General features: G+C 43.2%; 1 protein-coding gene across 5 annotated transcripts in view; it reads left to right on the forward strand.

Annotated features, from left to right (window-relative positions):
- Positions 1-13,998, forward strand: part of CACNA1G (calcium voltage-gated channel subunit alpha1 G) — a 317,812-nt gene that overhangs the window by 283,985 nt on the left and 19,829 nt on the right. For 4 of the 5 annotated variants that reach the window (XM_083148097.1, XM_083148094.1, XM_083148096.1 and 1 more), the window contains 3 exons: positions 1,895-2,236; positions 3,264-3,404; positions 9,124-9,249. In XM_083148097.1, the coding sequence (XP_083004223.1) occupies positions 1,895-2,236; positions 3,264-3,404; positions 9,124-9,249 (609 nt within the window). The remainder of the gene's footprint in view (positions 1-1,894; positions 2,237-3,263; positions 3,405-9,123; positions 9,250-13,998) is intronic. The other variant, XM_083148098.1, reaches the window with a different exon arrangement.

Consider the following 13,998-nt stretch of genomic DNA (forward strand, 5'->3'; position numbering starts at 1 on the left):
CATGGGTTTACAGTATGTGGAGGTTCTCTTTGGGGCTTAGTTAGTAGAATGGTTATAAAGTATGTGTATAAATATGATGCTTTCCAGAGTCAGATGTCTTCATGTCATGGTTCTTTAACAACCTAGATTCTCCTAGATATAGCATGATGTTACCTATTTGTGTAGCTTCCAAGATTCCCATTAGAGACTTTCTCTAAGGCCCCCAAAGCTACTATGATTTGATTGCTAGCAGTCTATTTGTTGGCATTAGCATGGTGCTATCCCCGCAGCCTCTGATATCAATATCAAATGAAGGTGGAGGGGATGCTGGGGACATGTTGCATTCTGCAGCATGGCCCTCATTAATGATCCGCTACATAGTGAAAATAGACTGTACCAGCCAATTTTTACTTGCGATACCGACCACGCAGGGCCACACACCGGTAACGTAAGTTCCTTAACAGTGTGAGCTTGTCTGAATTATTTTTGGCTGCCTGCCTGCCTCCTTTCCCGGTAGCTCGGTGACCCAATTTGAGGGGGTGATACCATAATAACAGAGAAGCTCTGCTATTTGGTGTCATCCCCATAGATGGTGTCACCCAGTGTACCCCACTAGTGATGACACTGTATGTATCTCAGATCTACTTCCCTCATGTATATTTATATATCTATATAGCTACCTACATTTTCTCTACCTCATATCGGTCTACATCCCTCAAATCTATCTTACTTATACTGTATCTCTGTCTATCTGCATTATGCTTATTTACCATCTTTATATACATATTTCCATCATTTCTATCTACCCATATCTATTTATCTACCTTAAAACTCCATCAACTTCATAGCTATTTTATCTATTCCATACCTTTCTACCTACATACTGCATAGCTATCATATATATATATATATATATATATATATATATATATATATATATATATATATATATATTATCTATATTTAATATATATATTATATTATATATATATATATATATATATATTTACCTATCTATATTATCAATTTAAGGAGGGCAGACTAGATGGCCAAGTGGTTCAACTCTGCCATCAAATTTTATGTATCTATAAGAGACACAACACTTTATTGGCCTATCAAGAACGTATGTTACAACAATCACAGACTACAGTGGATTCTCATCCATCAATTTACATTAAATGCAATTTTATTTTGTCTTCATAAATCTACTGAACAAGGTAATGTTATCGGGAGTACAGAAGCAGGAGATATCTAGATCATAATTACCAATAACATGCCAGACAACATTTTTTAGAGGGATATTTCATTGTGTTCACAGCAGGAGAATAGTGTTATAATGCATTTTCTGCATTACTTAGTCACACTGCTACAAGCTGCATCTCACACTGTCTCTCAGCTATATGAAAAGCATAAGTACATTTAGTATAATGCACAGAAAATAGTGACATGAGAAATTGATAAATGCAATAATAAATGGCCACTGGAGCAAGGACCCTTCAACCAATTAGTACATAATTAATTTATTTTATTTATTAACAGTTTCTTCTATAGCGCAGACATATTCCGCAGCGCTTTATAGAGTATAGTTGAACATTCACATCAGTCCCTGCCCAAGTGGAGCTTACAATCTATATTCCCTACCACATGTACACGCACACACATTCATGGTATGGTTAATTTTGTTGGGAGCCAAACAACCTACCAGTATATTTTTGGGCTATGGGAGGAAACCGGAGTACCGGGAGTAAAACCCACGCAAGCACAGGGAGAATATACAAACTCTGCACCGTTAGGTCCATGGTGGGTATCTAACCCAGAACCTCAGTGCTGTGAGGCAGTAATGCCACCCATTACACTGTCCATGATGGCAATACTGACATTACTGTATCCTGTGCCTGTATTTTATTTTTGACAGGACACCCTGCGTGACTGCAACGAGGAATCAACCTGTTACAACACGGTCATCTCCCCACTCTACTTTGTGTCATTTGTGCTAACAGCACAGTTTGTACTGGTCAATGTGGTGATTGCTGTACTCATGAAACACTTAGAAGAAAGCAACAAAGAAGCCAAGGAGGAGGCTGAGCTAGAGGCAGAAATGGAGCTCGAGTTTCAAATTCAGAACATACAAAGTCCAGATAGCGATACATTTCTCTGGGCTGGAAGAGACCTTGGCTACTCTCAGGACAACCCTTATGGATATATAAGTAACATGAAGGATAAAGTTGACTCTCAGATGTCATTAGTTCATCCCATGGTAAGCAATTATAATGCATGCTAACAAGTCAGATCAGTCAATTGCATATTTAGGAAAGGTGGTTCAAATTCAGGAAATGGGACCCCCCTGGTTTGGCATAGCTAAACTGCTTCAGAACATCATTAAACTTGTTCAGAGCATTAAATGAGTGTTCTATTGTAAACTAGAGCTCCCCTTGTCACATTTGCTATAGAAAATACCAAAATAAAAACCATAGGTGGCACTTGCTATGAGGGTATATAAAATGTATATATATATTAGAAGAAAGATTCTATTCTGCTGACTTTGAAGTTGAAAAATAAATTATTCATGTGAAAACAGGTTTTGATTGGATATTGGAGAAGAGGATTTGCTACATTAACCTGGTTTTTTTTGGGGGGGGGGGGGGGGGGCAGGGGGTGTATGAAATATCCCTATTTGTTAAGCCCTAAAGCATTTTTTTCTTAAAGCCATAGGATTAAAATACATCCTCTTGGATTTAGCACAACAGGTAACCCATAGATTCTGCTTTTTTACACGGAATGTATGGCTTAGCGCTGGTTAACCCATGGTTTACCACAAGGTTAAAATGCAGGTTAAATTATCCCTGTGTAACTACTGTATATTGCCGGTCATTCAGACCTGGGTGCAGCTTTGCAATTTAGCCGAGCCCTGCGATCAGATAGCTGCAGCCCGGCCAGAGTGAAAACCCGCCCTGTGCAAGGCTGCAAATGGATTGGGAAAATCCCACCGATAGTCAGTAAGCAGAAAATCCATTCGCAACTTACTCCTGATATAATTATTTTTCCGCTGTGTGCAACTGTGCGTAACCCTGGGTCTACTCAGCCGGTGCAATAGAAACAGGCTGATCAGTTAGCGGAATAACAAAAGTAAGCAGAAAACATAGTTCGTTCACATATACCACGTTATATGACCGTTTTCTTTAATTAGTCTTTCACTAAATACATAAAGATAAATAGTTCTTGTTGTAAGGATTTTTGATTTATTTTGCCTTGAGAACATTACTAACACTTACCACCGTTTACAGGAAAGACACATGTTTGATACAATATCACTGCTAATCCAGGGATCTTTAGAGGGGGAGATGAAGCTTATGGATAACCTTTCTGGTTCTGTATGCCATCATTATGGTCTCCCTTCATATGAAAAATGCTCTTCTGAAAAACAGGTCAGTCTCCTCCTTATGCACTTCCTTTATCCAACATAGGCCTTTATTCAGATCTGATCGCAGTACAAATTTGTTTGGAAAATGGGAAAAAACATGTGCACTGCAGGTGGGGGCAGATGTAACATGTGCAGAGTTAAATTTGTGTGAGTTATTTTGTTTCTGTGCAGGGTAAATACTGGCTGCATTATTTTTACACTGCAATTTAGATTTCAGTTTCAACACACCCCACCCAAATGTAACTCTCTCTCTGCACATGTTACATCTGCCCCACCTGCAGTGCACATGGTTTTGCCCATTTTCCACACAAATTTGTACTGCAATCAGATCTGAATAAGGGCCATAATGTTTACACTGTACTCTCACTGGGACTGATTCTGAGGTTGGAGTAAAGCAAAAAAAAAAAAGCATGTAGCTGTGGACAGTGTTGTGATGTGAGGGGTGCACATACATTTGTTTTATTGCATGCAAGGTAAATACTGGCTGCTTTTGCATGTAGTCCACAGCTTAACGTTTACACTGCAATTTAAATGTGAGTTTGAAGAGACACAGTGCCAAAGGGAGAAATGGGGAAGACACCGTGTTAAAGAGAGAGACAGTGTCAGGGAGAGAGCAATATGGAAGCGACAATATTAGAGAGAGAGAAAGAGACCGTGCCAGGGATAGAGAGATAGGGGAAGAGAGAGACCATGTCAGAGGGAGAAGTGTGTCGGGGGGGGGGGGGGAGAGAGAGTCCGTCATAGAGAAAGCACAGAACATGATAAGAGAGGGAGAGAGAATGTCAGAAAGAGTGATAAAGAGATATAGTGTCAGGGGGAGAAAGATTGAGAAAGAGACAGTATCAGGGAGAGAGCAAGACCATGTCAGTGCAGAAGAGAGAGACCATGTCTTGTGGGGGGAGAGAGACGGTGTCAGGGAAAGAGGGGGGAGAGAGAGAAAAGGGGAGGTGAAGCAATCAAGAGACACACTACCTGACTACAGCACAGGTCACATTCCAGTATTAGGCCCCGCACCTAAATACCAATCAATTGTGACACTCACTGCTTTGCTGCCGGGAGCCAGCTGATAGGCAGAGCTGGCCAGGTAGGAGCAGAGTGGGCTGGCCAGGCTGGCTGCCATATGCCCCGCTCCACTGCCGCCTCCACATCATGGAGGGGGGAGCAGTGGGATTTGGAGGCAGAAGCTGAAGGCACTGGAAGCTGTAGTGGCATCCATGGTACTTAGGCCAGTGGATTTCTCAAATACAAAGGAGCAGACATTGTCCTATTTAGTAAATTAGTGGTTGAATAACATCAAAATGCCACAAATTGCCAAATTAATTGTCTGTACTAGAATTGAGCATAAAATACAAAAACAATCAGATTAAAATCCTCTCAAGTATCTTTAACAAAAGCCCATCAAGCATATTGCACCTCCAAGATACACCAGCATTCTATGAATGTGACTGCCCATAGGGCCTAATTCAGACTTGATTGCAGGTCACATTTTGAGCCTGGTTCTGGTTCACTTGCAAAAGCAAATTCATTCTCTAATGGACAAAACCATGTGCACTGCAAGTGGGGCAGATGTAACGTGCAGAGAGTGTTAGATTTGGGTGTTATTTTGTTTCTGTGTAGAGTAAATATTGGCTGCTTTATTTTTGCACTGCAATATAAATAGTTTTAAGTACAAACCCCACCCAAATCTACCTCTTTCTTTTTATAGTTGCAATTTATATTTCAGTTTTCATACACCCACCCAAATCTAACACTCTTTGCATGTTACATCTGTGCACATAGTTTTGTCCATTTTCAAACAAAATGTGCCCTGCGGTCAGTTCTGATTTAGGCCCTTAGTCTCCAAACTAGTGGCCACTCCAGTTGCATAACTATAAACCATATAAAAATATAATACAACAATGAAAAAAGAAATTAGCTATGGCAATATATTTTTAATACTGTATACATATTTACTAAGTAGGGCAGCTTGCAGGGGCTGTATGAACAGGTCCTGCCTGTCCATACTCCAATCAAGATGGTTTATGGCATGGGTCTTCAAACTGTGGTCCTCCAGATGTTGTGGAACTACATGTCCCAGCATTCCCTGACAGTTTTGTCATGCTCTTATATGAAAAAATGTGGTAATGCATGTTGGAACATGTAGTTTCACAACATCTGGAGGGCCACAGTTTGAAGACCCATGGTTTATGGTATGGTTTATGGTATTTTTTGGTTACAGGTAAAATTTCGGACTGAATATATCTGCCCCCAAGTGGTACTCTTAGGTATCTGCCTCATATTCATAATGGGAAATTCACCCCTAGTGACTGCTTTGAAGTAATTGTAGTTGAAGTATGAATGTAACAGAAACTGAAGGTGCACGGAGTATTGGGCATTTGGTGGATACATGCATAGTATGTTTAGGATGGAACAGCGTCTGACTTATTTTCTTGATATACTTTGTACCTATCATTGTTATGTCAATTTAAATTTATTGAATGGTTTGTGTGTTTCTGCGCTAACCTATTACAGCAGCTCTTATAATGGGATTAGTAATAATGGAAGAATAAAGAGCACTATTATTTTTAGTTGAATTGATAAATATTATGGGGTGCTGGGTGATATAAATATAAGTAATGAGTGGTACCTGTGAAAGAAAATTATGTTAAAAGCAATGTTTACACCCTTTTGGGGAATTGGTGTTTGTGATTTAAGAACAAATTGCTCTGTGCGGCACTGTCCCTATCTCGCTATATGTACCTCCGTGCTTGAGCCTTCCGTGATGGTCTGCGGTGTTTGAGCTGAGAGGAGAGGTGGCTTGCTGGAGAGACTGGCTGGACCACGCGTCTGTGGCAGCCGCTGCACTGCTCTTCCATCTCTGCCGATGCCCGGAAGTCGCCGGAAGTTCTGACGGCGGGTCGCTGGGGGTTGCTGCGGGTGGTGGGGACAGCGTGCCGCTGAAAGTAGAAGTTGGGAGATGCTGACCAACGCGTTTCATGCGACTAAGCGCACTTAGTTAGGGACAGTCAGGAACTATTGATTCTATATTTTAAAGTTATATGGGATTCTAAGACCAACTTAATATCATCCATCAGTCATCCATCACTGATTAGTGTGTAATCACATATATACAAGAGTATATACAAGAGTGCACTGCTGGAGAATACCCAACTGCAGCACCTGACTCCTGTCATTGTGGAGGGGCCGGTATTTTGGTTTCACCCCCTCCGAGGGTGACCTATGGGTGCAGCTTGCACACTTCTCGTAAAGCCACTCTGTACAAAGCATATACAGAGTAACCATACTAGTTTGTGGATTGTATACAGTATAATATATAGGGGTCAATTCATCATCACTTATTTTCTACAAAAGCATTTGAAAATTGTCAGCTACTGTACTTTTCTAGAATTAATAACCTTGTACCTCAGAAGGTCTCAGTGATGTAATATCTCCTGTTTACTATTCTCTCATGATAATTCCACAGTCCATCTACTTCAGCATTTTTTCCCCAGAACTTTTTAAGTGTTACGATATGCCATCCTAAGATGGCATACAGCATCCGATAGCGTGCACAAGCTGGCATTGCAGTTGCAGCAGATGGATTTATTTAATTCCTTCTTACTGTGTACTCATTGCTGTGGCTCTCCAACATGCCAACACAACTAAGGGTTCTGAGTTGACGCAGCTTGCATGAACAGAGAGTCTGCACTCTTCAGCTGCGAGTAGTAGTGATGGGAACGAAAAGAGTAACAACGGGGACCCAGAGAGATTTATTTATTTATTAACAGTTTCTTATATAGTGCACACATATTCCGCAGCGCTTTACAGAGAATATATGAACATTCACATCAGTCCCTGCCCCAGTGGAGCTTACAATCTATATTCCCTACCACATGTGCATGAAGACTTTCTAGAGTTAATTTTTGTTGGAAGCCAATTGACCTACAAGCATATTTTTGGATCGTGGGAGGAAACCGGAGTACCCAGAGTAAATCCACGCAAACACGGGGAGAATATACAAACTCCGCACAGTTAGGGCCATGGTGGGACTTGAACCCATGACCTCAGCACTGTGAAGCAGTAATGCTAACCATTACACTATCCATGACGCCCCACGAGAGATGGTGCTGGGAACCTGTTCCCTGCCACCCAGTGGTCCCACTCTTCTTTTTTCTGGTTTCAGCTCTGTCCACCTGCCACAGCACTCAGGTTTCCAGCCGCCGATGACAGTAAGCAAGGAGACCGTCTCGTGTACATGGGACAGCAGGCATGGAAGCAGGCATCGGGGGGGACAGGATGCAGGGAGGGAGCAGAGACAAACACTTTGAGAAGATGCGCTAGGGGAGATCAGCCACAGGGGATAGAATGTGGGTAGGGAGAGCAGACCACAGATGAGTAAATTAAAGAAGTAGAGGAGACACAGGGGAGATAAGTATATTGCGCTTCTGAAAAGCTGTCTCCGTAGAAAAAGTATCAGCTCTTTGGAAGTGATATTTTGAAAAGGAGGCTGAATACCTCCAATGTCTATTCGGTGTGTATTCCAAATATATTTAGTACATATATTTTTTCACTTGATGAATAGGCCACATAGTGTAAGAGATGCCACTAATCAAAGATATGTGTTTAAAAATCTAAAGAAATATATTATAACTTTGCATAATAGTACAATTCTGTCAATTGAAACATCATCCATAGTACATTTAGGAGTCAATCCAATGTCTTTACCTCAGCAAATAAGTGTGTGTCGTACTTACTGTACAGCCGGGCTAGCTAAATTTTTTTTGCCCCATAGGGCTCTTTACAAAAATGAGTCCATTGTGAGATTGGGCCCAGAGGGAGGCAAGTTTGGGTGTCATTTCCAGCATTTGCACTCTGGTGCAGCAGCAGCTAGCCCCCTTTGTCCCTAACTGATTTGACCCCTTGATGTCTGCAGAATACAGGATAAAACCAGATACAACCAAAAGAAATAGTTAGTGTTACCAGGCAGCTGGTCAGTATAAAAGATGCAGGGACATTATCAAGGTCATATACTCAAAAGCTAAAATTGAGCAACAATTGTTACTTGCATATAACAACCTCAGGTTATAAATGGATGAAATAATAATTTCTACTATCCAAGTGTCATGGCACAATGACATTTTCGCTATTATACAGTACAATTGTTTTATAATGTTAATGAGATGGAAAGTTACTTGTCCATTCCGCTCTCAAAACTTTCAAAAGTAATATGAATTAAGGATACATTTTATATACTGTATGCACAGACATGTCATTATTACTACTTGCAGTTCTGTCATGACCGAAATTGCACATTGTGAGATCTGAGGGATATATATATTCCACCATTCTTGTTCAGGTTTTAATGAGATCCATTCTTAAGTCCATCAGGTTAAATCCAAATGACTGAGGTACTAATTCATTCACCTGTGGTAAAGCACGGCTAAATCCTGGAATGTAATGACTGAGTTTGGGAAGCATTTGTTCTAGCAGCAAAGCATTCTAGAAAAAAAAAAAAAAAACATTTTAAACAACTAATGTATGTTTTATTTTAATAAACGGCAAATCTGTAAATCTGTGATTATCGGTAATGGATACAACACAGCAGTTTTAGTTTTGACTCTTTGTGCACCTCCTACATGAGTGATGCAGTATTATGTTGTGTCATAGGATGAGATTTTTACCTTTAGGTGACATTTTGTTTGCCTTTGCTCTTTTCTTATTCTTGGACATTTTCCCTCATTTAGATTCCACTAGCGGAGATGGAAGGCCTGTCCCTGACTTCAGATATTCTGTCCGAAAAGTCCTGGTCCTTAGCCCTAACGGATGACTCACTGCCAGATGACATCGTATTTAGTGTTCTCCAATCAAAAGTATTCAAATTATTTTTATTCTTAACTTATTCATATGATTAGAACTCTAAATTGATTACATTTTTCTAAAAATTATTTTTTAACCGAACTTATGAGGATAAATAATTGCCTCTAATTGGGCCTAAATGTCTCGAAGTATACAAATATTGTGACACTTTGTCGTCTTATAGATTCCTCCAGTGACATGCAGTGAGGTCGCTGGCTGGGGAGGCTCTGGCACATATTTCCACACATATATATGAACCTGATGGGTCATGTGTGCATTATACAAATGTGCAGCATTAAAATAATTGAATTTTCTTCTTCTTAACAAAATATATGAAAACAGTTTGTTGCTGAAATTTGTAAGTAAAAAATATACTTCTGCACCAAAAGGTTGGACAGAGCAACCAAAATTTTTTTAACACCCAATTGTGCCCAGACGCCTGCCCTCCCTCTGGCTATGCCCTTCACTGTCACAGAGAGGGATTCTGGACTGATGGGTCCTGGCCAATAAAGCATACTTGACGACTTTTTAATGTCACTCTCCAGGAAAAGCCTAGAGAGGACAACCAAATGTGCAGGTCGGGGGGCGGGGACAAGGTTTATGTATCAAAGCTCCGCCCCCATCCACACAAACACTGCAATTTGCGGGTCCGCGAGTAGGGGGCGGGGCTAAAATGATGAGAAATGAGGCGATTCTCGTCATTTTAGTGCCGCCCCCTCCCCCGAACCTGCGATTTACGGCACTTTTCCCCAGCTACGGGGGGGAGTGGGGACTCTGGGGGGAATGCGGGAGACTTGCCCACCTTCCTGGGAGGGTAGGCAAGTATGCAATAGAGCATTCTTTCTAACCGTCATTTACTGCCCATAACTGACTCCACCCACTATTCAGTGGGGTCTGGAACCACGGTTACTTACTCAGGTCCCCACACTGGCACCTGCGTATTGCTTGCTGTGCTGTATGCGTGGACATTCTGCTGACACACCTGGCTGGTGTCGGCTGATTTCCCCCACTGGTCACTGACTATGGACCAGGCCTTTTAGAGTGGTAGCTGGCAGACAGCAGAGCTTGGAGGCGCTGGGTTCATACCAGAACAGGTGGAGAATGGGGCTTTGTTTGGCACAAGATTAAGCGGTAGTCTTGAAGCATTGGTGTTTATTTGCTCAAATATAATTCCTGAAAAGACCCTCCCCTATGGATAGAAGAAGACGTTACAGCAAGATGATACAAGCAGATGTATAATTTTACAGGCCAGCCTTGAGCCTTTTTATCCAATGGAGTCATCTGCCGCCGGGCTCCTGCTCCCAAGGGGGCACCTCTCCTCCCCCTGGAAGCTTAAATCAGTTATTTAATAGCCGACAATATTGCTTCTGTGGCTGAGTTCTGAAATATATATGTGTTTATCTATCTATCTAATCAGAAATATATATTTTTTATAAGGTTATATAGGGGTGTGTGTTTGTGTATCTGTGTGTTTGTGGGGGCACCAATATATATCTTGCCACCGGGCAACTGGAACGAACTTACGCCACTGTCTCCAACCAATCAGTTCCTCTACCATATACGTTTAGGATTCACATATCAATCAGACAATCTGACGCATTACACAGAGAAACACAGAAGTCCCCCGTTACCGACACCTTGCACACAGGACTGCAGACACAAGGGACATTACCTGCTGTGCACTGATCAGCATCTGGTCATTCCTCAGATTTTCTGCTAGGAAATTAGCATCTAGTCTAGTCAAAGGAACTGGGGATCACTTCCCCATCCATTTACAAAGTGAGTTATTTTTACTTTTAAAATGCATTCAAATCACATTTCAAATATTTATACATATAACATCATGTAATCCTACAATTTTGCATTACTACTTATAAAATGTTAAAACATATTTTAAACATGTCAAGTGCCCATTGTCGTTTAAAGATGGCTTTGCAGCACAGGGATAAACCCCTTCAGTGCTGGGACATCCATGTGGCCAGGTGAGTCTCCGGCCACAGCAATATACTGCGTTAAACCTATTGTCTGCTAGGTACTTACTCATGGTGCAAACACTGAACTCTCACACTTGCCCAGAAAGCAAATCTCTATTTTATGCATTCCATTACCTGGGCCAATTTATACCATTTTTTTAACAAAACAGAAACAGGTCAATACAACAACATATCTTATGCTTGAAAGCATCAGCACACAACAGTTACTATGGGCCTAATACAGGCTTGTTATCAAAATGGGCAAAACCATGCTGCACCGCAGGTGGGGCAGATGTAACATATGCAGATAAGAGTTAGATGTGGGTGGAATGTGTTCAAACTGAAATCTAAATTGCAGTGAAAAAAATAAAGCAGCCAATATTTACGCTGCATAGAAACAAAATAACTTTCCCAAATCTAACTCGCTCTGCACGTGTTACATTTGCCCCACCTGCAGTGCAGCATGGTTTTGTCCATTTTGAGACCAAATTTGTCCTGCAATCAGGTCTGAATTAGGCCCTATATGTTGAGAATCCAATAAATAGTGCATAGCTATGCACTGGAAACTTGAGTGTATTAAAAATCATTGCAAATCCAGAAACTAAGCTCTGTAATGCAGATTGTAGAACAAAGTAGTAAAGACTATCAGGTTACAGCAGTGGTTCCCAAATGGTGTGCCGTGGCTCCCTGGGGTGCCCCGAGACACTTGCAGGGGTGCCTTGGATTAGTGGTCCGTTACCAATTCAAATTATTTATTGTCAATGTAAAAGGCAAAAACATTGCTGGTGGGCTGCCAATCTCCTATATATTTGGCTACATCTGTCACTCAAAGTGGGTGTCTGTGTCTATAACGCTCTGTTCCTGGACTTTCCTCTTAATGTGTGATTGCCTTCATCTGTGCTGAACACCTTTCTGAGAAATTAACCTGTTTAAAACAGGTGATGGCAATCATACATTAAGGGGAAGTCTAGAAACAGAGCATTGTGTCCCTCCTGGAGAGGGTGATGTTGGGAGGTATGTGACAGAGAACCAGCCCAGTGAGCCCACAGACAGTGCCAGACACCCACTGCCTTCCCATGTTGCCCAGCACTGCTACTCCACAGCCACCAGGTGAGCGCCCCCCTCCCGCGATTTGCGGCAAAACCTCCCCCCCCGCGCCCCCCCCCCCCTCCCGCGATTCGCTGCAAAAACACCCGCTCCCCCGCGACCCCCCCTACCGCGATTCGCAGCAAAAACACCCCCGCGACCCCCCCTCCCGCGATTCGCTGCAAAAAGAACCCCCCCACGACCCCTCCCGCAATTCGCGGCATAACCACCACCCCGCGACCCCCCCTCCCGCGAATCGCGGCAAACCCTCCCCCGTGACCCCCCCGATTTGCGGAAAACACACCCCCCCCCGCGACCTCCCTCCCGCGATTCGCGGCAAAAAGAACCCCCCCGCGACCCCCCCTTGCACGATTGGCGGCACCCGCCCTGCGACCCCCCTCCCGCGATTCGCGGCACACACACCCCCCCCCCCCCGCAATTCGCAGCAGCCCCAGGATTAAATGGCACATGCAAAATCATTGTCAACTTATGTCAACATTTACATGTATTGACCTTTCTGTGTTGATTTTTTCTTGTGGCGATTCGCGTCACACCCCCCGCAACCCCCCCTCCCGCGATTCGCGGCACCCCCCGTGACCCCCCACCTCCCGCAATTCGCGGCAACCCCCCACCGGAACCCCTGTGAAACCCGCCCTCCCGCGATTCGCGGCACCCACCCCCGCGACCCCCCCTCCCGCAATTAGCGGCACCCCCCCCGTGATTCGCGGCAGCTCCAGAATTAAATTGCACATGGAAAACACTGACATGGCTATGGTCGACAATGAAAAAGGTTGACATGAGTTTTTGAAGTTTTTTTGTAATTTTTTGAATATTTTCATATTCATTCTCATGTGTCGACATGGACACCAATGAAGTGCCACACTTATGTCAACATTTACATGTGTTGACCTTTCTGTGTTGATTTTTTTCTTGTGGCGATTCGCGTCACACCCCCCGCAACCCCCCCTCCGGTGATTCGCGGCACCCCCCGCGACCCCCCCCCCCTCCCGCAATTTGCGGCAACCCCCCACCGGAACCCCCATGAACCCCGCTCTCCCGCGATTCGCGGCACCCACCCCCCGCAACCCCCCCCCTCCCACAAATCGCGGCACCCCCCGCGATTCGCGGCAGCCCCAGGATTAAATGGCACATGCAAAACACTGGCACGGCTATGGTCGACAATGAAAAAGGTTGACATGAGTTTTTGAAGATTTATTTCATTTTTTGAATGTTTTCATATTCATTGTCATGTGTCAACATGGACACCATTGAAGTGGCACACTTATGTCAACATTTACATGTGTTGACCTTTCTGTGTTGATTTTTTCTTGTGGCGATTCGCGTCACACACCCCCGCAACCCCCCCTCCCGCGATTCGCGGCACCCCCCGTGACCCCCCACCTCCCGCAATTCGCGGCACCCCCCCGTGATTCGCGGCAGCTCCAGCATTAAATTGCACATGGAAAACACTGACATGGCTATGGTCGACAATGAAAAAGGTTAACATGAGTTTTTGAAGTTTTTTTTTTACATTTTTTGAATATTTTCATATTCATTCTCATGTGTCGACATGGACACCAATGAAGTGCCACACTTATGTCAACATTTACATGTGTTGACCTTTCTGTGTTGATTTTTTCTTGTGGCGATTCGCGTCACACCCCCCCGCAACCCCCCCTCCCGCGATTCGCGGCACCCCCCGTG

The sequence above is a fragment of the Crinia signifera genome, chromosome 6 (genome assembly GCF_055691185.1).
Source record: "Crinia signifera chromosome 6, ASM5569118v1, whole genome shotgun sequence".
In the NCBI taxonomy this organism is placed as follows: Eukaryota; Metazoa; Chordata; class Amphibia; order Anura; family Myobatrachidae; genus Crinia; species Crinia signifera.